Genomic DNA, 21,822 nt, shown 5'->3' on the forward strand with positions numbered 1-21,822 from the left:
TGGTTTTAATCAATAACCGACCCAAACCGAACCATGAACACCCCTAATTCTCGCTATCCTCTCTCTTCTTTTGCATACAACTCGTGATTTTTACTTTATTTTTTTCTTTATCATTTTTTTGAACGTCTTTCAAATTTTATTATCAATAATGTTCTTTAACGTGGGAGAATATTTTAGAACTTTAAACAATTTTAGTAGTTAGTATGAATTAAATGTGTGGACTTTTTATTTATAATATCGTATCGTATCGAATTCTAACACACAACCATAGATATATTTGAAGAATTCAAACTAACATAGATTATAAAAGTACCCAACATGGAATCGTATTAAAATAGGCGATTTCATTATTAACCTTCTTTTTATGGTTTCAAGAAAATCGTATTACCCAAAAATATATGTTCATTTGGTTGAACAAATTCACAATTTCACTTTGACTGGTGCTCTGCTCTCTCTCTCTCTCTATATATATTTTCGTCTCTCTCCGTTATTGCAGCCACCTTGTCCGTTCACTCAAAATACTTCATGGGGTTTTCCTTTTTCTCTCTCTCCTAAAACCCTTTAAAAATCTGTGGAGAAAACTGAAGTGAGGGGTTTTGAGAAGAGAATTTCAAGAATTCAAAGAAAATGGTGGAAAAAAGGAAGTTAAACAAAAGGGTCTTTGTTAGTGAAGATGATATGTCTACTCTCTTACAAAGGTGTCATCTTTTTTCTGTTTCAAGTTGGTTCTTTGTTGTTTTTTCTTCTTTGAGTTTTGTTCTACATTGTATTGTATTGTATTGTTTGTTGAATGTATGCATATTTGTGAAATGGGGTTTGAAGGTATACAACAACGACGATATTGACACTGTTGCAAGAGGTGGCACAAGTTGAAGAATCGAAAATTGATTGGAATGAATTGGTGAAAAAGACCACTACTGGGATTACAAATGCTAGAGAGTATCAGATGGTGTGGCGCCATTTGGCTTATCGTAAAGTATTGCTTGATAAATTGGATGATGATGCTCAGCTTCTGGTTAGCCCCAACTGCTAAAAAATGTTCTTTAATTCTTGTATGATTATGTGTTTGTGATGTTTATGGGGTGGGGGTGGGGTTGCTCTATGATGATTATTCAAACTTGGAAATACTGATATGCTTTTGATGAACTACAGACAGGGCGTTTGATCGGATTATTGCAGTTCGTTTTTTCTTTTTTCATTCAACAAACCCCTAAACAGGCCCATATAGATAAAAATAGATAGTTAGGATTCATATGGTAATACCAATGAGCTTGGGAGTGAGGCGAAGTTGTTGTTGTTGATTTGGTGAACTCCACCTTCCTAACCCCCACCCTGGTGGCCAGAAATGGATTTTCAATATGATTATGCTGGTTTCTCTATAAAAGTAGTCAAGTTTGGAAAATTTCATACATGTTACAGTGAACCGTGAAATATATCTAACAGAGTAGGTTTCTTTTTGCTCCTTTAAGTTTATGATGTGAAGGTGCCCTTTGAGCTTGTGTGTTGTTCAATTTTGAGAGAAGATGGTGAGAGGGGTTGAGATTTGAGAAGAGAATTTTTGCGCTGCTTAGTATTTCTCCCTTTTCTTTAGTGTTGGTTTCCAAATTCTGCATACTGTTAAATGCTTGTTCTTCTTGTGTACTTGTTATTATAGCATGGAAGGCATGCTCTGTTTCCCTTTCTCAAAATTGGGAATGAAATTCCGGGAATCATTAGGTTGATAAATTGGAGGCAACTTTGTGCGAATATTCCTAAGCTTGGGATAATAAATCTGTGAGGCTGTGAGCAGCTTCATTTATCTGATCCTGAAAGGATCTATTTTTACTAATTCAGTATTGTCTACTCCATAAGTGACAGCACAAAATAATTAGCATCTAATCTAGTGTTTACTGTGATCTGTGTTAAAAGGCATTGAATTGACATATATTCTCAAGTACTACACCTTGCTAAGTTGGTAACTGATGTGGTGGTTGATATCCATTATCTGTTGGTCACTGTGATGAATAATCCACCTTAAATTTTCTGAACTGCATTGGGAGTTTTGTTTATTTTGTGATTTTATGTTTCTTTTTTGGATGGCAGGAGGATGATAGTGATCTAGAATATGAATTGGAAGCTTTTCCTCCTGTAAGCAGTGAGGCTTCAGCAGAGGCTGCATCCTTTGTGAAGGTAAGCACAAGAGCTGCCCAGAATGGTGATCTCCTTGACCATTTTTCCTAAATTGTTTTTAAAGTGGCTTCATCGTAAGGTTTTTAGTCAACCTAAGAGCTGGATAGCTTCAATATAACTTGTAATAAATTAGACATTTAATTTCTGCAGCATATTATATGCTTCTAGGTGAAGGTCTAACAGATTTCTGGAATGATGACAGCTAAAATTCTCAAGTCAATGAACTTTGATGGCTTTACATTCACATATCAAGGGTCTCAAATTTAGTCCTTTATATATATGATGAAATACATAAATGGGTTAAGAACCTTAGATATAATTCCCCAGGTTTGGGAAATGCACCTCTTAGATGATAAATACTTTTTGATAAGTTCTTTTTGCATGGTTGAGAAATGGAATTTGTACATGCCTTTCAGGATATTTATGTACTTTCGACATTAGCTACCTCTATTGAGATATTTCCTTCCATTGAACTGTAGTACTTCTGAAAAGAAACATTGCACTTGCTTTTATTTGACTATGCTATGATGCCTTCCTCTACCTTTAAGTGCATACTCCTATTATGACTAGAATTAGTCGCTGGTTTTCAAGGTGACATGTATGCTTCTCTCATTTTTCACCCAGTTAATTTGTGTTGCTTTGGGCTTGCACAGGTATTTATTGCTTCTGGGGCTCTATGTGATTCAAATATGTCAAATGGAGATACAGTTGAGGGTTCATTGACTATACACATACCCAATGGCCAAACATCTGGAACTGTTGCAGCAAACTCACTCCATGGTATTTCAGCTTATGGGACAAAACTTACGGTCCCGGTTACAGTGCAAACGCAGCCACTTCCTTCTGTCACGGTTGCTGAGGGTTTGGACACCAGTGGACCAGCTAGTGCCAACTATCCTCCTCGGCGAAGACGAAAACCTTGGTCTGCAGCAGAGGATATGGAACTCATTGCTGCAGTACAAAAGTTTGGTGAAGGAAACTGGGCAAATATATTGAAAGCGGATTTTAAGGGAGACAGAACCGCTTCACAACTCTCTCAGGTTTATTTTGTATATATTTAATAGTTTATATAGCTGTATAGATGACTCTAGCACAGACTTTGTTCTACATATATAACATGTTACCATTCTCAATTCTTTTAATATATATTCTTCAGTCATATTTACACTGGTTAAGCAACCTCTTTTGATCTTGTCCTCAACGGTAGTCAGTACAAGTATGCACTCTTCTGTATTGCTTGGAAACTTTTCCTTTCTCATTTGCTTTGTTTGATGAAAGTAATTTTGATAGAGTACACATTCAGTCTCTTATTATATTGATAAATCCTCAGCTTGGAGTTAAACGAACTTTAGTTTTTGGGTTATTTGCAGTTGCAATTTACTAAATGAATCTCATCCAAATAATTATGCCTTCTAAGTGCATCAAATTGTAACGACCAGAAAAGATATTTTCCAGTTAAGCTACTAACTAGTCTGTGGTTGAACACTCACTGTTATTCATTATTGCCTATTCCTCTTCGGTAGTAATGAATTTCCTCAAGTGTGTGGAGAAGAGATAGTCGGGAATGATTTTATTGACTATTTTGGTTTAAATGTAAACGTAATGGAGCTAAGTAATTATTGTGAAGTAACGTAGAGACATTTCTCCATGTCATACCCTCATCATTTTAATTAAACTGAATACTGCTTGTTGTATCATGTCCCAAGTCCCCCCTTCCCCCTGGAAAAGATAAGTAGTTACAGGTATACCTTGGAAGTCCACCATTATTTAGTATGATTTGAATGCATGGGGTCTCTCACATTGGGTTCAATTGCTGGTAAAGGAATGAGATCCCGAAGTTTATTTGTGGAACTAGCATGAACTAGATTTTAACTAAGCAGTTAACAGAACTTGTAAACATATTTCTGTCTGAAGTAAGATCTTCTACCATTATCTACCATGTAAATCTAATAAAAGTTAATGAATATATCTTTGTGCAGAGGTGGGCAACTATTAGAAAGCGACATTGGAACATGGTCGGAAATAGCTCACAGCTGTCGGAGGCTCAGCTTGCTGCTCGTCATGCAATGTCCATGGCTTTTGGGGATAATTTAAGAGCAGCGTGTCCAATCAGCCCTTATGGTAATTATTTTAACTGTGTGTCATCCATGTTGTCTATATGTCTGCTCCCACACTATGTGAGGAAAAAGAATCAATCAGGCAATACTGCCTAGATTGAGGCTTTTAGAGGCGTAAGTGTGTCATATGATAAGTTGAATCTTGAATGGCTGGTGTCTTTGACCTTATCTGCTGGTTGTGTGTACATAGTTTAAAATTTCACAGTGATGTTAGCTAAAATATAAGATCCTTTGATATGTTGGTAGGTCGTTCTATTGAAAACCAACGGCTAGGTCTTTCCAGAATGGGGGATATGATCCTAATGGTGTCCACTGTACTTAGTCTATCGAGTTTGTTTACTTCCCCTTCCAATAAATATTGGACAATCAATGTTAGCATTCTCAAAAAAAGGAAAAGGATTGGACAATCCAAATTCCAATTAGTAGTGTCTGCATGCCAAATACCTTTAGAAACAACAGTTATGTGCTCAGTGGAGATTTAGAGCCTGTTTGGATTGGCTTTTGGCTTATGACTTCTAAGCTAAAAGCCATAAGTTAGGATTTCTAACTTACGACGTTTGGCTCCAAAGAGCAATTCTTCTCAAAAGGTGCTGACCATTCTTTCCCACCGGTTTCAGAGCCCTCTTTTCATCTAACTAAAAATATCTTATTTTTGTTATTTTGGTTTTAAAATAAGTTCTTATAAGCACTTTTTAACTTTACCCAAACACTTCAAAATTGCTTAAAAGCTATTTTGTTTAAAAGCACCTAAAATAAGCCAATCCAAACGGGCACTTAGGAATTCAAAATTTTAGTAGCAAATTCTATTTTCCAGCATTATGCCAAGATTCTAATTATGTGTTTGCTAGTTGTTTCATCCATTCATGGAAGCTTTAATTTTAATCTAGGTTGTGGTGTTGTTTCAGCTGGGCCAAATTCAGGCGGTGAACCTAGTAACTCTTCGCATTTTGCTGCTGCTGCTGATATTGCATCAGTTGGTCCACAATCTAAGCATCAGCAAGATTTAGTACCTTCAAAACCTATAACCCCAAAAAATCCATTACCAAAGCCTGCTATTAACCCAAATCCAATGGTCAAAGCTGCTGCTATGGCTGCAAGCGCACGCATTGCTACCCATTCAAGTGCTGCTGCCTCGCTGCAAAAGGCTGCACAGTCTAAAAAAGGCGTCCATATCATGCCTGGAGGAACTCCTGAAGTCAAATCATCTGTGCCAGGTAGCTTTAATGGTTTGCCCAGTAATGTGCATTTCATTCGAACTGGCCTGGTGTCTCGTCCCGCTGGCCCCTCAAATGCCTCACAGTCTGGAATTCAGCAATTGCAGGCTCTAAGATCTGCATCACCTGCAGTTCAACCTAAACCAACGACTGTGCCATCCAGAACAAATACTTCATCTGGGGTTGGCAGTGCCCTTTCATCTTCTCCAACGGCCGTGCTCGAAGTAAAATCAAAAGCAGCCGTTATCCAAGAAAATAAAACTGCTGTTCTGTCTAAGGCAAAGAGTGAGAAAACTGAAGTTATTCGAGCTGCTTCATTGGCGAAGACACCAGAACAGCAGGTCCAAAAAGTTCGAACTTTTGGTTCAGGCAACCTGTTGACAGCGAAAGTTGAAGGTCAAGAACTTGGGGGAGAGAGTAAAACTTCAAGAATTCGAATTCAGGAAAAGCTAATCCCAAGTCAAGTGAGTCCCAGCAATAAGAATGAGAACACTAAAATAGAATTAGCAGTCAAAAACACTGGTGTTCAAGGTCCTGCACCTGTGACATGTAAGAAGATGTTCAAAAAAAGTTGAGGAAGGCGTTTTAGGCGAGACACATTTGGGAACTGAGGATGTGGGAGAGTATAAAATAGCTTCACTGGCTGGACCTGCTCTGTATGTAATTTCTAATTCGTACCAGCTATTTTGTGCTGACTTTTACCCTCAACTTTGTAAATGTATTCTCCTAAAGTCTCTTGTCTATACTTGGGTGACAATTCAAAATTCTTTCATGTGTTCCCTTGTTGAGGGTTGAATATCTCCAGGTGTTGTTATTAGTAAGTAGTTTTGGCATATCTGTTATATGTTACTAAGACACTTGGTTATGGTTAGACTTTGTTTTTGGTGTTTCCAAAACGTTGTGCTAAAAATTCAATGAACCGAGATTGGATCAGGAAAACTGATGTGTGATATTTCTCCGCAATTTAATGAAGATAAGTTTGTACGTTGTCTAAATCTATATATTCAGATTAATTGAAGCACGGTTATTCAATATGTGAAACCAGGTCTTAAAGAAAGAGCTGTGTTGTTTGCAGAAATTGGTGAATCTAAAAAAAAAAGAAGTTGAAAGGAGGAACATGCAATGCTTTAAAGCACGAGAAAATCTGGTATTCTACTCAATAAAAGGCAACACACCTTTTTTCCTTCAATAAATTTTCAACTATTAAGAATTTACTACAAGAGAACTAAAAGGGAAGCAAAAGAGGGAAAAAGAGACATCTATCTGGCTACTGCTGTTAAAAAGGCATCTATCTTGGTGCTGTTATAAATCACTGTACTGTTTCTGCAATGCTGGATTCACACAGGAAAATATGGACGGCCTCTGCCTCTTCAACTTTACTCCAAACAAGAAGGACCTCAGGGGAATTTTGGATCGAGGCCTTGCTGGCTGTTTTTTCAGCCCAAGTTCTTCGTCAAGGTTTGACAGTGTGCTCTGGATCTCATTTTGAAGTTTCCGGATACATTCAATCCCTAATTCGAGTTCACCTGCTAGTTTATTGTTCTCCTGCCTCATGTTTAAAATCTCACCTTGAAACTTTGCTGCTTGATAGGCATTCAGCACTGGTTCATTCTCTTTAGACCTTGACAATCGTGTTATCACATCGAGAATATTAGATAGAGATGATAACCTGTTCTGTAAGTCATCTTTCAGCACTGCATTATGGTCCAACCACAATGTCAACTCAGTATGTATCTCTCTTAGATGCCTATAGATTGGGCGGATGCCTGATAGTAGCGACCGTGGTTGACCTGTATCTTGCTTGCGCTCTTCCCTCACTTTATTCAATTCATCTTGTAAATCCTGAACTGAAGTTTGAAACTTATGTAGTTGATGAAATGAGGTGCTAAATCTGAGCCACAACTCTATGTTTTCCTCCAGCAAATCATCAATGTCCATCCGTACTTTCTCTTCAACAGTGGTGAAGGACTGTGCTTCATCGACATCAGTAACTTTGATATCTCCGCCATCCTCCCCAATATCTGAGATCCTTCTGTCTTCTGGTGCAGTTGATTCCAGTTTCATGTCAGCAGCTTGCAAGGTTGCTTCCTTTGGCATTTCATTGAAATTTATTGTTTCAATGTCTTTTGACTGAAGCGAGTTCAATCTATGCTGTAAGGATAGAATCTGTGCATCCTTCAAGGCATTAGCATTCTTTAGAACTTTCATCTGCACAACATATTGAAAGTGGCTCGCTCTCCTTTTCTTCTCCGCATCATTGAGCTTCATCTTCACACCCTTGAAATTTCTAAGAACTGATGTATACTCCTCAAGTAGTATCTTCTCTCTGTCATCATCCAGGCTGTTTAGAAACAGCTCTCTCCAGTTTGGTTGGTCATCCTCTATTCCAGATTCATGTTGCTCGGTGTAGAGCTCATTGTGAATTGTCCTGAACACTCGCCTCCTTGAATCTTCGCCATTCCCTACAACGACTGCCCATTAGCTGAATTAATTTACAAGTTGACAAAGAGAGATAGTATCCTCTTAAAGCTTAAGAGTGGAGTACCTTGATCTGGGAGCTCATCCTTTTGTAGGTCATCTCTCTTATAATCACTCAAGACAGATGGAAGATTATCTAAAATACTTTCCCATTCTTCTAGCTCATCATCTGGGACAGGTTTTGGAATATCTTTCACTTGGACCCTTGCTGAATGCGTTTCAAGTTGGTTATGCCAATTGGATTGTTGAAAGTTGCCATCTTGTTTTGCTTGAATGAAATTGTGAGAGAATTCATTGTTTTGCTCCCCTGACTCGATTTTATTCTTGAAATCCATCTTTGCTGGAAGATCATCTGATTGCTTGCTGCCATTCATTTCGGAGAAGTTTCCTGTTGCAGATCCAACTGCTATATTGAGATGATGATCATCACCTACCTTCTTTCTACCTTTGTCGTTCATAGTAATTGAGATTCCTGAGCTGCTACTGGATGCTCTTATATCTTCACTTTGGTCTAATTTTTCTGGAGTGGACTTCTGAGGAGTGCTTCCTTGATCTTTTACCTCGATATTTTTCAGGTAATTCTGTGAATTGGAAGGATCATAATCCAGTTTCTCAAGTTGTATCTTTGTGTCTTCAAGGAAAATTGAATCATGATGAGGAGGATTCATTGTGTGAACATCTTCGTTGGATCCCCTTTCTAAAGTGCCATCTAGAGTTGCTCCAGATGGAATTACCTGCAATAGATCATTGGAAAAACTTCTTCCCTCTTTGCTTGTGAAAGCAGCAAACTTGTCTGCAAAGTTTATTCTTCTTACTTGCTGTCCATCTCTGACATCTTTTGAGATAGATGAGTCGCAGGATGAACTCATAGACCGACTTTCATGTGGAGCAACCTTCACTGTATAGTTTGTAAAGTCAGAAATGTAAAAAAAGCACCTTTAAATTTGACAGAAATTAGATAATCACCAGTAATACATGAAATATCTATGATTTACCAGCTAGCTCCTCCGTTCTCTCTTCTTTGATAGCTGAGGAATCATCTGAAATATGTGTGTGTTCACTTTCATGAAATGCCTTCTCCATCTTGGCGTTAGAAGCATCCCTTATAGGAACATTTGTAGGGAGATCATATTGGTAATCCGGTTGGTTGGATTTCTGAAAATTTTCTTCTTTACCTTCTGCGGGAATGTGCAAACGACCACTCTTCTCTGCAATATCTTTTGTGTCTGCTTGCTCTTCCATTCTCATATCTCTTCTGATGTCAGATTCATTGTCTGAAACATGTAGATAACTTTCATCAGACCTCATTTTCATCGAATTTTGGGAACAATACATTATATGAGTCTGGTAGTGGGTTTTGTAAAACTTTTCTTCTTTACCTTCAACAATGTGTAAATAATCGCTCTTGTCTGCAGCATCTTTTGTCCTGGCTTGCTCTTCCTTCCTCACGTATGTTTTTGTGGCCAAGTCATCATTTGAAGTATGAAAGCTTTCACTTTCATCAGATCCTCTCTCCATATTTACATCTGGAGAATCCCTTGGTAGAGCTTCTTGTAAAAATTCATTCAGATGATTCTGATGGTTGGTTTTGTAGAGCTTTTCTTCTTTATCTTCGACAGAACTAGGGAAAATGTCCCTTCTGTCTGCAAGATCATTTGCGCCCTTTTGCTCGACAGTTTTTTTGGTAGGTGATCCATGATCTGTAACATGCACTTGTTGACTTTTGTCAAACCCTTTCTCTAACTTAACATCTTCCACATCCTTCACAAGACCAATTTTGGTTGAGTCGTCATGGTCATTCTGAAGGTCAGATATGGGAAGCTTTTCAGCTTCAACTTTGAAGGGAATGAGGTTATCCCACATATATTGTTTCTTTGCTTCCTCTCCCATTCTGATATCCGTTGAGATCATTGCATCATAACCAGGAGATCTGATGCATTCATTTACTTCGGTATCCACTTTCTGATTGACAGCTGCAGAACCGGGAAAATCACTTCTGTTTGCACTATCATTTGCTCCTCTTAGCTCGACATTTCCATCATTTTTTGTGGATCGACCTTTGGAGATACCTGGAACGTTTGATCCAGGTATGATTGCTTCATGAACCTGAAACTGCCTGGCCTTATCAACACCTGAAACACCCTGGCAAGCTTCTAAAGAACCATCCATCTTTCCATCTCTAGTATCATTGTTCGACCGGTCAACTTCAAGACAATCCTCCTGTCCTTGCAAGCCTTCTTTCTTCAAACATTCCTTACTGGTAACATCGTTGGAGCTACCTAGAACATTTTCTCCAGGCATGATTGCTCCATGGGCTTGAAACTGATTTGCCTTATCGACTCCTGAAACATTGATTACTTTATTGGATAGGAAAGTATCTTTGACGTCTTTATCTTGCCTATTGTTGTGCAATTTATCAGAGAGATCATCAAAACTAAAACTTTCATTGACATTCTGAACCCTGAGAAGTTCTTCCTCCAGTTGTCTTATCCTCTTGCTCATGCTCTCTGAATACTCAACCAAAGTCCCCTTCTCCTCTTCCGCTTTGGTCAGATGTGAATGAAGTTCATTTGTCTCTGCTCTTAATCTATTTACGTAAGCATTCTGGGAAGAGAAAGCAGTTTCCAAGTTTATGACTTTATCTACAAGTTCATCAACCTTCTCTGCCAGATCAGACATGGAACTGGTAGAACTAGCTTCCAGCTCCTTATGCACTTTCTCTTCATTATGCTTCTCTCTTTCAGAAGTTTCCACTTGTCGGTTCAGCAACTTCAATTCCGAGTCTGGATTGGAAGACTTATTTACTTCAGAGAGGACTTGTGGATGTGGCAGGCGACTGACAAACTTTCCCTTTAGAGTCTCAAATTTTCCAAGGACCTCTAAAATCTTTCGATGCTCAACTATGACATCTTCCACTGAATGCTTCTGTTTTTCCTGCAACCGAGCCAAGGTCTCTTGGCATGAGTTCAGAGCTGTGGCTGTCATCAATGACCGAGCTTCATCATCCTCTATCATTGTGCCAATGCCAAACTCATCTTGCAAGCTGCTAACTTTTGATTGCAACTCAGTGACCCGTTCTTCAATTTCCCAGTACTTTGCTAGCCCATTATCATATGAGCTCTTGATGAACTCTTTCTCAGTCTGAAGTGCCAGAATATCCTTCTGAAGCTTATCGATTTCCTGGAGTGCCTCGGATTTTTTCAAACCTGATCTTGGACGAGCTGCAGCAATTGCATCATCAACATTGAACTTTATTAGTCCTTTCTTTGACATTAACCTTGATGGTTTGGCATTTCGTTTGGCAAAGGAAGGAACTTTTGGGAAACTTAACTTTGGGGCTGCTGGTGAGCTTTTGGAAGGCTCATTTGATTCCTTAGGAGGTCCTAATTCTGCAAGAAATTGTTCTCCATCTTCATCTTCCATCGCGAGTTGAACTCTCTCAGGGTAGACAGTTGCAATGGTTCGATTAGCAGTCTGAAGATCTTTGGATAAATGATCAAATCTCTCTGCCAAAGCTCTGTAACTCCGGAAAAAATCTTCCACGAAGTTCAAGAGCTCAGGCCTCCTCCTGTAATACATCTCTGCCCGCTTTGCAAAGGATTCCCCATCCTCGTCTATGATTTTGAGTACGTATTCAACCTTCTCCTCCATATCTGCAATTAACAGGCATAATCTTTTCACTTTGTTTATTTCTCTTCTGTTTAAGTAAAGCATCATACATGTATGAGAACACTTTATTTTTAGTTAGATAAAAAGAGGGCTCTGAAACCGGTGGGAAAGAATGGTCAGCACCTTTTGAGAAGAATTAGCATTCTCTTTTTGATAATCAAGAAATCCTCAAGGGCTAATGATGCACGGTTTGAAACTCAGTCGATAATGGTCCGCCCCTCTACTTAAGAATTTACAAGATAACAAAAGAAACAAATAAATGTCATCTGTGTTTTATACTGATATAGTGATCCAAGAAAAATCCTTTGACATCATTCTTTTTTCTACTTCCAATGCCTTTTAAGACAAATACTCTCTCCGTTTTAATTTGTTTGTCTTACTTTCCTTTTTAATCTATTTCAAAAAGAATGTTTTTTTCAATTTTGCATGACATGTTTAAGACCATAAGATTAAAGGACAATTTGGCACATTCTACTTCTTTACTTTCTTAAACTACGCACCAAGTCAAAATCAGACGAACAAATTGAAACAGAGGGAGTAGTATAATAATCTAAATGATGACTTAGCTGAGAAATCAAACTCAAGGCCTTGTCCATCTCTATATTTGTTAATGAGTTTAAGTTGTGCACACTAAACTACATATATTATGTGCTATCCGGAAAATAACCTACTATAACGAGTTAAATTCATTCTTTACATTGTTGGTGTATATCACATAAACCCTTTGTTAATATTAACCTCAATTAGGAAGCTGCTATAACAATTCTATATAACTACAAACATTTGCATTATGCCTATACAGTAAAAAAAAAAACTAGTACTAGTTCAACATTCTGTTATTTTCTTGATAAAAGAAATGTTTGTTATTCTCTCTTAAAAGATTGCATCATAAACATGATATAAATAGATATTATACTAATAAAGAACTGACCTTGGAGATTTTCATCCAGCCATTTTGACTGTTTTGTTCTAATATGGCTAGCCCACCACCAAGAATATGCATTTCTTGCTGCTCTATGCAACATTTCTCTTCTTTTTTTTCCCCCTTAGTATGAAACTACTTGTTTTTCTTCATTGAACATAAGTTGTTGATAATAACACACTGATTGTGATGAGATCCACCATAGAAAAGGGGGAAAAGACTATATGATTATTAAGAAACAAAAAAGAATTCAGGAGAATGTGCATGATGTTGAGCAAAAATGTATGGGGAACATACTAGGTCAATGAAAGGTGTTGGATCTATTTTTAGAAATAAGCATAAGTGTAGGAACCCCATTAACTAACTAACCAATTGCAACTCCAAAAAATGAAAATAAAAAAATTAAAAATTTCTGGATCTGCCAGATTGGTTTAACATTATGGCTTGCATGTCCTTCCCTCTTTCTTTTTTCTTTAGTATTCTTTTTAAGGTGAGGGATGTATATATGGTTTGACTTTCTCCTTATTATTATTCTCTTTTGTCACCATTACTATATACCTTTGATTTTCTTTTAATTGAGGATCAAACCTTTTAATTTACTATATTAATTTGGATATAGGTTTCTTAATTTTTGAAAATATAATTTACATAAAAAGTGTAATATAAGTTATAATTTTTAATTATGAAAGTAGTTTAAAAGATGTGATAAAAAGAAGTGGTTGACTCTCAAATAGTAATAATGTGATATATTAGAATAGAATGGAAAGAATATTACATTTGTTTCTTCTGTTTTTTTTCGTTTGTCCTTGTCAAGTTTTGTCATTTTCTACCTATTACTTGATTGAAAAAAATCATCTAGCATTTTATTTTTATGGCAATTTTGAACGTTGATCTTTATTGTTTTCACTCACTTCATTAACTATTAGGCTATTTCCTTTTGAAGAACTCTGGCGCTATCAAGGGTTACTATAGCTCAAAAGGTATGACTTTTTTTTATGAGTATTACTATTTGTTGCCCCATTTGCTTTGTAGCTTGCTTTTTAGCTATCACTTTTTTCTTGCAATTTTGCTTTAAAAAAAATTGAGTCGATGGTCTACCAAAAACAACCTCTCTACCCACACAAAGGTAGGAATAAGGTTTACATATATCCTACACTTTCTAGATCATATTTGTGAGATTGCAATGAGTATGTTGTTGAATTGGGAGTTTCCTCCATTCTTTCTCTTCAGAAATATGAAAAATGGAAGTATCCTTTCCCTACCTATTTTTGTATTCATTTTTCCTCCCTTCCCTTTTTGAGTACTAGTTTCAAGTAGCTGCTCCATTTTCTGTCATGTTCCTTCATTTCTTTTTTAAAAAGAAGGGGCAGTCCGGTGCAGTTAAGCTCCCGCTATGCGCAGGGTCCAGGGAAGAGCCTGACCACAAGGATCAATTGTACGCAGCCTTACCTTGCATTTCTGCCAGAGGCTGTTTCCAAGGCTTGAACCCGTGACCTCCTGGTCACATGACAACAACTTTATCAATTACTCCAAGGCTCTCCTTCTTCCTTCATTTCTCTTATTTACCTAATAATAGCAAGAAGAAGAGGGGATTAAGATCCACGATATCAAATTTATCATTCAAAAAAATCAAGTCTTAATGGACAAAATTACCCGATACTTGTGATGTGATGGTGGAAAGCAATAGGTATCATGTGCAATTAGTCGAGATGCGAATAAACTAACTCGGACACCACAATTATATAAAAAAAATGAACATGACATACTTGAGCTTCAAAATAATCAAATACTATCCAAAGCTTTTTAACAAAGAAGAAGACGTAAGTTAGTTCTGCCAACTCTTAGCTAAACTTCTCAAAAAAATGTTCATTTTTAGAGAATATATAGTTACTTAAACAAATTTTGGTCATGTCCATGTTCTTTTAGCTTCTAAACATATTGTCTTGAAAATAAAGTTTCTTTTCATTTCCTTTCAACCATTTCCATCTTATACCTTCAAACCAATCAATGCATATAAGGTTCACAGTATCAGCATAGCCTTCAGCAACAGAAGTATTGGACAACAGAGAGATATGAAGGGAGCAGGGAAGAAAAATATCACCATTAAACAGCAGAGGCATATTATTGCAACAAATGCTATCAGAGGTTTACAACTATTTACAGTACTTATAAAGGTTATCAAACTTCACACGACGTATTTATAACTAGATGAACATATTTACATATTCACAGATATTTACATCAAGGAATGATAAAAGCATAACACACACCCATGCCCTTTTTTTACTCTCTTCTTAAGAATTTGTGTCCTCCATCATCCTTTTTTTCCCATCTCCTTCTAGTCACTTTGCATTGAAATCTTATACCAATGTTCAAGAAGAAGCATGCAAGCAGAGGTCACATCTTCGGAGCCAACTCTGGAGATCAGATACCAGAATATCATTGAAATACCAAAAGGGAGGTTCCTCTTTCTTCGTGTTTTTGTATTTTTTAATTTTTTGAGATGCATCAGGTGGATTGGAAGAAGCAGCATACCTCTATCTTCTGCTGTTTCTTCTCCTAGAATATCATACCTCTATCTTCTGCTGTTTCTTCTCCTAGAATATTAATATCCTTCAAACCCACTCCTCTTTCTACAAATAAATTATTTCCAGACTTTTTTTTTTCCGTCTTAGGATCATATCTTTATATTTCTACAGAGTTCATATCTAAGCTTGTAATGAGTAACAAAACAGCTCAAGTTTGATCCACTGCAACAAAGAATCAGGAGAAGCAGCAGAAAACAAATTTTGAACAGCACCATAAGCGCTGCTGGATTTCAGTGATTCCTCAGAGATGAGACCCAATGCTCCATATACTTCTTATTCTCTGCAAGTAAAATCCAAAATCAAGAAGCCCAAGAAGTACAAAACTAAAAACTGTGACGAAAAGGGAAAGCTGAAAATAATTTACTCTTCATAGATCTTTTTTTTTGGTCCCTTTATCGAATTCAATGCATTATTGATAACTTTATGTTCAATCAGATACAATAAGCAACAACAGCATACCCATTGTGATCCCACAACTGGGGTCTGGGAAGGGTGCAATGTACACAGACTTTTCCCCTACCTTGTGAGAGGTAGAGAGGTAGAGAGGTTGTTTCCGATATTTATGTTCCATAGAAACTAAAAAGTTAAAAGGAAAAGTTTTTAAAATTAGAGTACATGTAATAGCTAAAGAAGAATGTTGTAGAAAATATTAGGTCTCTCTGATAACAGCAAAGTTAAAAAGCAGGAAGACTTAAATTGAACTGATTATATGTTTGAAGCAAGATTACAACTTTTTGATCAAATGAAACTAGCAAAAGTGAAACCATTTCAATTTTCAAAAGCCTTTCCAGCTAAACCGAATACTCATTTGTAAACACAGTAAGGCAACTGAAATGTTCATTAACTTAGTTGCTTTAGAAGCATTGCCAAATTCCTCTCTCGGTGTCAAGAAGCAATTGTATCATCATTCATACTCTATCAATTCAGGTTTGGAATTTATAAAGGCTTTGATCAATGAGGTCCCTAAGGTATCAACCTAGTGGCAAAGTGTCATGTTTTGGAATTCTAGCCTTGTGACGTCTACTACTCACTTGGGCCATCCATACTCTGTTATTAACTGCTACAACTAATACTAGTACCTTGCCTCAGCCCTAATGGCCTAACCTCATGTTACGTATGTTAAAGCTAAATCAGGAACCAGTAAGGCCTTGATTCATATAGAGAAGACTAATGGTTATATCCTCATCATCCACTTAGTTATAATGAGTGTAACTGGGAAAGGACCTTTTCAATGACTAGAGCCTATTGTGAGTCGGGTATTTTGCAAAAGCAGCAAATCTGTATGAACATCAACACTTACGTTTCCCTTAGAATACCTTAATGGCCTAATTTGCCAGCAATATGTGATTAATCCAAATAAAGCCTTTTCTAATAGAAGGTCTTCAACAGTAACGGGTTTAATAATCTTTGAAAAGCATTGGTCAAGATTCAAGTTTTCGTTCCATCCAAGAGATACAAACAATATTAGAAATCATATTCAAATAACAAGAACATAACAGCAAGAGACTCTTACCAGTAGCATATATATCCTTCAAGTTTCCGATGGCTTGCAGAAACTTATCTTGTGCATTTTCTTCCACATTTGCACAACCGTAGCCATAGCAAGGAACAAGTACAGCAAAGCTATCATCTAAATCATCATCACTATGGAATCCAGGTCCATGAGGCTCCAACCATCCAACTGACCAATCTGAATCATCAGACTCAGACCCTGAAACACATCCACCATCTGATGGCACAATAACAATATCATATTCCCTGTCAATCTTTCGTTCCTCACGACTCTGCCATTTTCGCTTAACCCTTCTTGATGAGGAAGCCATGTCCCTCCTGCGGTCAAGAGGAAACTTCAAAGTATCTGATTCCCACAATACCGAATCAGGTGATGAATTTAAAGAAGAGCCATTGGAAATTTTGGGTTCTTGATGCTTTCCACTCCAAAGCAACCATGACAAGGGGGTAAATGTCAAGGCCATATCTTTCTATATCTGGGAATTTATCCAATGCAGGCACCGGCCACAGAGTCAGACAAATGTATCAAGATTCTGGAACCTCAATGAAAAACTAAATGAATGATTTGTTCCTATTCCAAGAAAGATAAGGTAAGAAAATGAACACAATGAAATTGATGGCAAACAAACATTAGGACAGGCATGTTATGCTTAAGCCAATATCAAGAAAAGAGATTCTTCATAGTTATTTATTATTAATACTAATACACAAGAGTCCAGAAACCTTGAATCTCAATTTCTATTATAATAAAGCCATGGAACCCCAAAGAAAGACGGATTTTCTTCCATTGAATCTGGCCTATAATGTTGTCATTATTCAGGTAGGTAAGACATCAACAAGTTTTCTAATGTATAAAACAAATAATATGCCACATAATTCAAATTCTTCTCCTTTTTGTCTTCTGCATTTTTATTAGCAATTAACCCAGTCAAGTTTTCAAAGCATGTTCAAGTTCAACTTGAACCAAAGGCAAAAAAATTGACAGCTAATGAAAACACCACAAAAATAGGTCACAATAGAATAGAACAACAAACATTTGACCCTGAAAAATAGCTGAATTTAACACCTGACATTTCAAGAAATAAAAATAAAAATTCCAATTAAATCAGTTCAACTAAACCCCAGAAGCAAAACAACAACTTTTCAATTTTACCTCCTCATAAATTAACAGAAAAATAAAGTCTTTTTTTTTCCAAAATTAATCTAATTTTAAGATAACTACAACAAAAAGTTACCAACTTTTTGAGATTTCCAGCTTGGGTGTCTTATAAAGAACCTTAAAAACTTTACTTCTCCATCAAACTTGGAACATTTTAACAAAAGATTCAGTCACAGAAGAACAAGAAACCCCCCCCCCCAACTTTTTGAGATTTCCAGCTTGGGTTCCATCAAACTTGGAACATTTTAATAAAAGATTCAGTTACAGAGGAATCAAGAAAACCCCATAAAAAGGAACCCAAATGGAAATACTTCAAGCCAATGTATAATATACCTTGGAAACTCAAAAACATCAAGAATTCAAACCCTACTTCTTCTTTTTTGCTCTTTAATCTGAAAGAAAAAACATCAAAAGTTGGAGGGATAAGAGATTTTTGTAAGGCGGTTTTCAATAATTCAACCACCGAGCCAGGAAAAAATGATTTTAAAAACAACTATAAATAAAAACAGCTATAAAACATAAGAGTTGAGCAGAGATTTTATCTTCTGCTTTGAAGGTTACGTGAAATGGTGGATTCTGAATTTCTATTGGCTTGTAAAGATGGTTAAGAGGGTTGACATGGAATTTTTGGAAAATTTGGGTGTTGTTTGCATATGATTGGTGATTCTCTTTTACATGTTTTTTTAAAAAATATTACTCCTCAGAAGAGGTTTTTAAGAGAAAATAGTCAAATAACTCCTTAATTTATATTTGAATTTTCAATTACACACTTGAATTTTGTGGGTTCTATCGTCCTCCTAAAAAAATTTAAATTGAAATTGTTATACCCTTAAAAAGTCACACCCACATTTATGTTGATCAGTGAAATGCACACGCTTGACAGGTGAAAATTTTATTTAAAACTTTTTTTTTAGTTTTTTTCCTTTTTGATTTATCATTATAAAAACATTGTTGAAGATCAAAAGATCGAAATTTGTAGATTTGTGTCTTGGATCTTCATATTTGAATCTTGTTGATTATAATATTGGTTGCTAGTTGTTTGAAGCTAAAAACACTGAGTTAATTGAGTTCATAGCTGAATTTTTTGATTCTGAAGAACGTCGGAACTCCATGAAAATCGACAAGCTTCCATATAATTTTTTTGTATCTATATTTTTGAATTGGGAGTAGCTGATTTCGTTGATGGTTTGAATAATTTTGTGTGGCTGAAAATTGAAGCTCAAGTTTGAATTCGTGAAGCACAATCAAAATCACCATTAAAGTTAATTCAAAAGCTTGAGTTTTAATTTCGACTTGCCACAAACAATCTATGTTTTGAGTGGATAATATATCAAAATAATCAAAACGTTGAGAAAAGTTTATATCTAAAATTTGGGGTGATTTGAAGAAGAGTTAAGGCGGTTTTGCATCAAATTTTTATTGCAATTGTTCTAAAGAAGATGAAGAACTAGGTTGTATTTTAGTTTTGATGGAAAATTATCAATTGCTAAATCAGTTGAAGAATATTATTTGAAGCTGAAATTAAGTTTATCCTCTAATTGATTGTTTGAAACCTGAAGAAAGATTTATAAAACGCTATTAACGAAACTCGAGCTTCAACCAGAGAGAAATCAAATCACAACCTTGTTAGTGATTACTAGAGTTTCCGTGGGTCTATTGGAAATTGAATATAGGATTAGAAAATTTTCTTGTATTAAAAGTTTAATGAAGAAAATCAATTAGGTATCATTGTATTAAGCTTATTCAAGCTTAAATTTATTTTTAATTGAAAGATTTTGGGTCCATAGTTATTGATCGTAGAGAATGGGGTGGAATTATTATTTATGATTTGTGGTGTATAAATTAACATAGTAATTAATGACAATGATTTCAAAATAATGAGTTGTGAAAAAATTTGATGGCTGCCATTGATGATCTACTTCTAATTGTTATGAAGAAGAAAATAAATTAAAAGTAGAAACAAATACGAAAAATAGGGGAAAAACTTGAAAATTATATTTAAAATAAAGTTTTAATATTTGTTTTTGAGTTTCACTCTCTCAAAGAGAGTGTAATGCACTTACTTTGCCACCTAAGCATCTAGGAAAATAATAATTTTAGTTTTAAAACTTTAGAGGGTTTATAGGACCCCCGTGAAATTCAAATGTGTAGTTGAGAATTCAAAATATAAGCTAGGGGGCATTTGGCTATTTTTTCGTTTTTTAACGATTTTACTCTATCATAACATCACTCGTAAGTGAGGTATTTGTAATTTTCAAGAACATTAACTTTTTAGGATAAAATGGGAAAACAAAATTAATTTGTCTTGAATTTTTAAATTGAAAAATAATAGTACTATTTTAAAAAATTACGACAAATAATTTGAGATAGATGGAGTAGTAGTTTACTACTCATCTTTGTCTCAACTTATACCGTATTACCTCCATTACAATTTGTTTGTCTTATTTTTCTTTTAGTCCATTTATGTATCTTTTCTTTGCTGGCAATTCTTTAGTTTTAATTTTTTACATGACATGTTTAAGAACATAAGATTAAAAACTATACTCCCTCTGTCCAACAATAGTTGTTCACTATTGACTTAGCCTAAATATTAAAAAGCAGTAAATGATATGAGTAATTTTACCAAATCACCCTTATTAAATACAAATCATCTGAACATTGAAAAATGAATGATATGTAATAGCAAAGGTAAAACTAACAAATCATGATAAATTATTCATTGATTTTATAAATTGAATAAGTATTGTTGGACATCCCAAAATAGTATAGTGAACAAGTAAAAATAGACGGAGAAAGTATTTTATTACATTGTATTATCTTTAGTTTGAAATTAGAAGATTCAAAGGTCTTTATTTTTCAAAATTTTGTATCAAATCAAAATCAGATAAATAAATTAAAACGAAAAGAATAATTTCTGCCACATATATTGATTTTTTTCTATTTTTTTTCCAACTGCCACCTGTTTGCAAATATTCTTTTTTTTGTTCACCAGTAAGAGATATTTACACGTTACTAACCGACAATTTGACATCTAATCCTCTAACTAATATGATTAGGAGGAATATTAATAATTATGTGATGGCAACATCAAGATTTTGATTTGAGATGTTATTTCTGGATGAAATTTTAGAGATAATCAAGGTTAGTGAATATTGGGATATTAAATACGTATATATATAACATATGTTTGTATCGAACATTTATAATTTTTTAAAGTTTATTCTTTATCTTTTGATAATAATAAATTAATCGACTCTCGACAAACTTGACCATCTCTTATGTTAATTGTATGTATATATAAGAGTAGTAATTTACTCTAATTATGATAATGACTATGTTAATCACTAATTTATTCTTGGCCTAAAAAGAATCAGCCTTGCTTGTTTAAGAAAGTTTTGGTTGGTAGACGCTCCAAGAGGTTTTCTTCTTCTTTTTTTTTTTTTTTTCCTAAAGGCTTGTTTGGAAAGCCATAATGGAATTGAGATTTGACGTAATTGGTGCAATTATACTATTTTGATATATTTGATAGGCCAAGTAATTACTTGGCATAAGAGGAATTGAGTGTAATTGAGGGAGAGTAATTACACTCCTCAATTCCTTGGGAAGGATAAAGAATTGTTGTAATTACACCATGTAATTACATGACATTTTTTAAATACTATCTTTTTAAATATATTTTTTATTTGAAATATTAAAAGACATTTTTTTTTGTCTAGACATTTTCACTTCTAACAACGACACAACAACATACCCTATATTAGGGATGTGCAAAAATCGAACCAAAAAAAATGTTATTGGTTTATTACTATTGGGTTATTGGATTGACGGTTATTTAATGATTTTATAAAAAAATAATTATTAAATTATCGGTTCGGTATTGATTTTATAATATTGGGTTATTGGAGAAACCGATAACCCATTAAGACTATAATAGTTTACTAATTTATTTTTTAGTTTTTTACTCATACACAAATATCAAACAAAAAATATTAAT

At 35.3% G+C, this 21,822-nt stretch overlaps 3 protein-coding genes across 8 annotated transcripts; 1 reads left to right on the top strand and 2 right to left on the bottom strand.

Annotated features, from left to right (window-relative positions):
• Nucleotides 1-449: 449 nt before the first annotated feature.
• LOC129904576 (uncharacterized) lies at nucleotides 450-6,298 on the top strand. The gene is made up of 6 exons (XM_055980137.1): nucleotides 450-698; nucleotides 823-1,015; nucleotides 2,083-2,169; nucleotides 2,823-3,209; nucleotides 4,149-4,290; nucleotides 5,192-6,298. Exons 1-6 carry the CDS (start codon nucleotides 628-630, stop codon nucleotides 6,073-6,075), a joined length of 1,764 nt encoding a protein of 587 aa, XP_055836112.1. The 5' UTR covers nucleotides 450-627; the 3' UTR covers nucleotides 6,076-6,298.
• A 351-nt stretch (nucleotides 6,299-6,649) lies between these two features.
• LOC129904717 (protein NETWORKED 2A-like) lies at nucleotides 6,650-12,681 on the bottom strand. Of its 3 annotated transcripts, XM_055980298.1 has the most exons (5): nucleotides 12,579-12,681; nucleotides 9,358-11,631; nucleotides 8,974-9,252; nucleotides 8,046-8,876; nucleotides 6,650-7,971 (listed from the first exon to the last, which is right to left on the bottom strand). In XM_055980298.1, exons 1-5 carry the CDS (start codon nucleotides 12,670-12,672, stop codon nucleotides 6,803-6,805), a joined length of 4,647 nt encoding a protein of 1,548 aa, XP_055836273.1. In that variant the 5' UTR covers nucleotides 12,673-12,681; the 3' UTR covers nucleotides 6,650-6,802. The 3 variants fall into 3 exon arrangements, with proteins under 3 accessions (XP_055836273.1, XP_055836272.1, XP_055836271.1); XM_055980297.1 differs by having other exon boundaries at nucleotides 6,650-7,962; nucleotides 8,974-11,631; XM_055980296.1 differs by having other exon boundaries at nucleotides 8,974-11,631.
• Nucleotides 12,682-14,648: 1,967 nt separating this feature from the next.
• On the bottom strand, nucleotides 14,649-18,515 carry LOC129903014 (uncharacterized). 4 transcript variants are annotated; one of them, XR_008770183.1, is made up of 4 exons: nucleotides 18,162-18,515; nucleotides 16,671-17,145; nucleotides 15,143-15,437; nucleotides 14,649-15,104 (listed from the first exon to the last, which is right to left on the bottom strand). XR_008770183.1 is itself a non-coding variant. In XM_055978491.1 (3 exons), the coding sequence occupies exons 2-3, from the start codon at nucleotides 17,131-17,133 to the stop codon at nucleotides 15,388-15,390; spliced, it is 513 nt and encodes a 170-aa protein (XP_055834466.1). In that variant the 5' UTR covers nucleotides 17,134-17,240; nucleotides 18,162-18,512; the 3' UTR covers nucleotides 14,649-15,387. The 4 variants fall into 4 exon arrangements, 1 of the variants encoding a protein (XP_055834466.1); XR_008770182.1 differs by having other exon boundaries at nucleotides 16,671-17,202; nucleotides 18,162-18,513; XR_008770181.1 differs by having other exon boundaries at nucleotides 16,671-17,240; nucleotides 18,162-18,512.
• Between the last annotated feature and the right edge of the window lie 3,307 nt (nucleotides 18,516-21,822).

This window comes from Solanum dulcamara, chromosome 9 (genome assembly GCF_947179165.1).
Source record: "Solanum dulcamara chromosome 9, daSolDulc1.2, whole genome shotgun sequence".
Lineage (NCBI taxonomy): Eukaryota > Viridiplantae > Streptophyta > Magnoliopsida > Solanales > Solanaceae > Solanum > Solanum dulcamara.

Excerpts from the sequence above, each read along its gene's own strand:
- LOC129904576 (XM_055980137.1), top strand. The coding sequence starts at position 628 with ATGGTGGAAAAAAGGAAGTTAAACAAAAGGGTCTTTGTTAGTGAAGAT. Across the intron at positions 2,170-2,822 it reads AGGCTGCATCCTTTGTGAAG|GTATTTATTGCTTCTGGGGC; the intron begins GTAAGCACAAGA and ends GGGCTTGCACAG. Across the intron at positions 3,210-4,148 it reads CCGCTTCACAACTCTCTCAG|AGGTGGGCAACTATTAGAAA; the intron begins GTTTATTTTGTA and ends ATCTTTGTGCAG.
- LOC129904717 (XM_055980296.1), bottom strand. The coding sequence starts at position 12,672 with ATGTTGCATAGAGCAGCAAGAAATGCATATTCTTGGTGGTGGGCTAGC. Across the intron at positions 8,877-8,973 it reads GAGAACGGAGGAGCTAGCTG|TGAAGGTTGCTCCACATGAA; the intron begins GTAAATCATAGA and ends CAAACTATACAG. Across the intron at positions 7,972-8,045 it reads GGATGAGCTCCCAGATCAAG|TCGTTGTAGGGAATGGCGAA; the intron begins GTACTCCACTCT and ends GCTAATGGGCAG.
- LOC129903014 (XM_055978491.1), bottom strand. The coding sequence starts at position 17,133 with ATGGCCTTGACATTTACCCCCTTGTCATGGTTGCTTTGGAGTGGAAAG. Across the intron at positions 15,438-16,670 it reads GAAGGATATATATGCTACTG|AGAATAAGAAGTATATGGAG; the intron begins GTAAGAGTCTCT and ends TTTTACTTGCAG.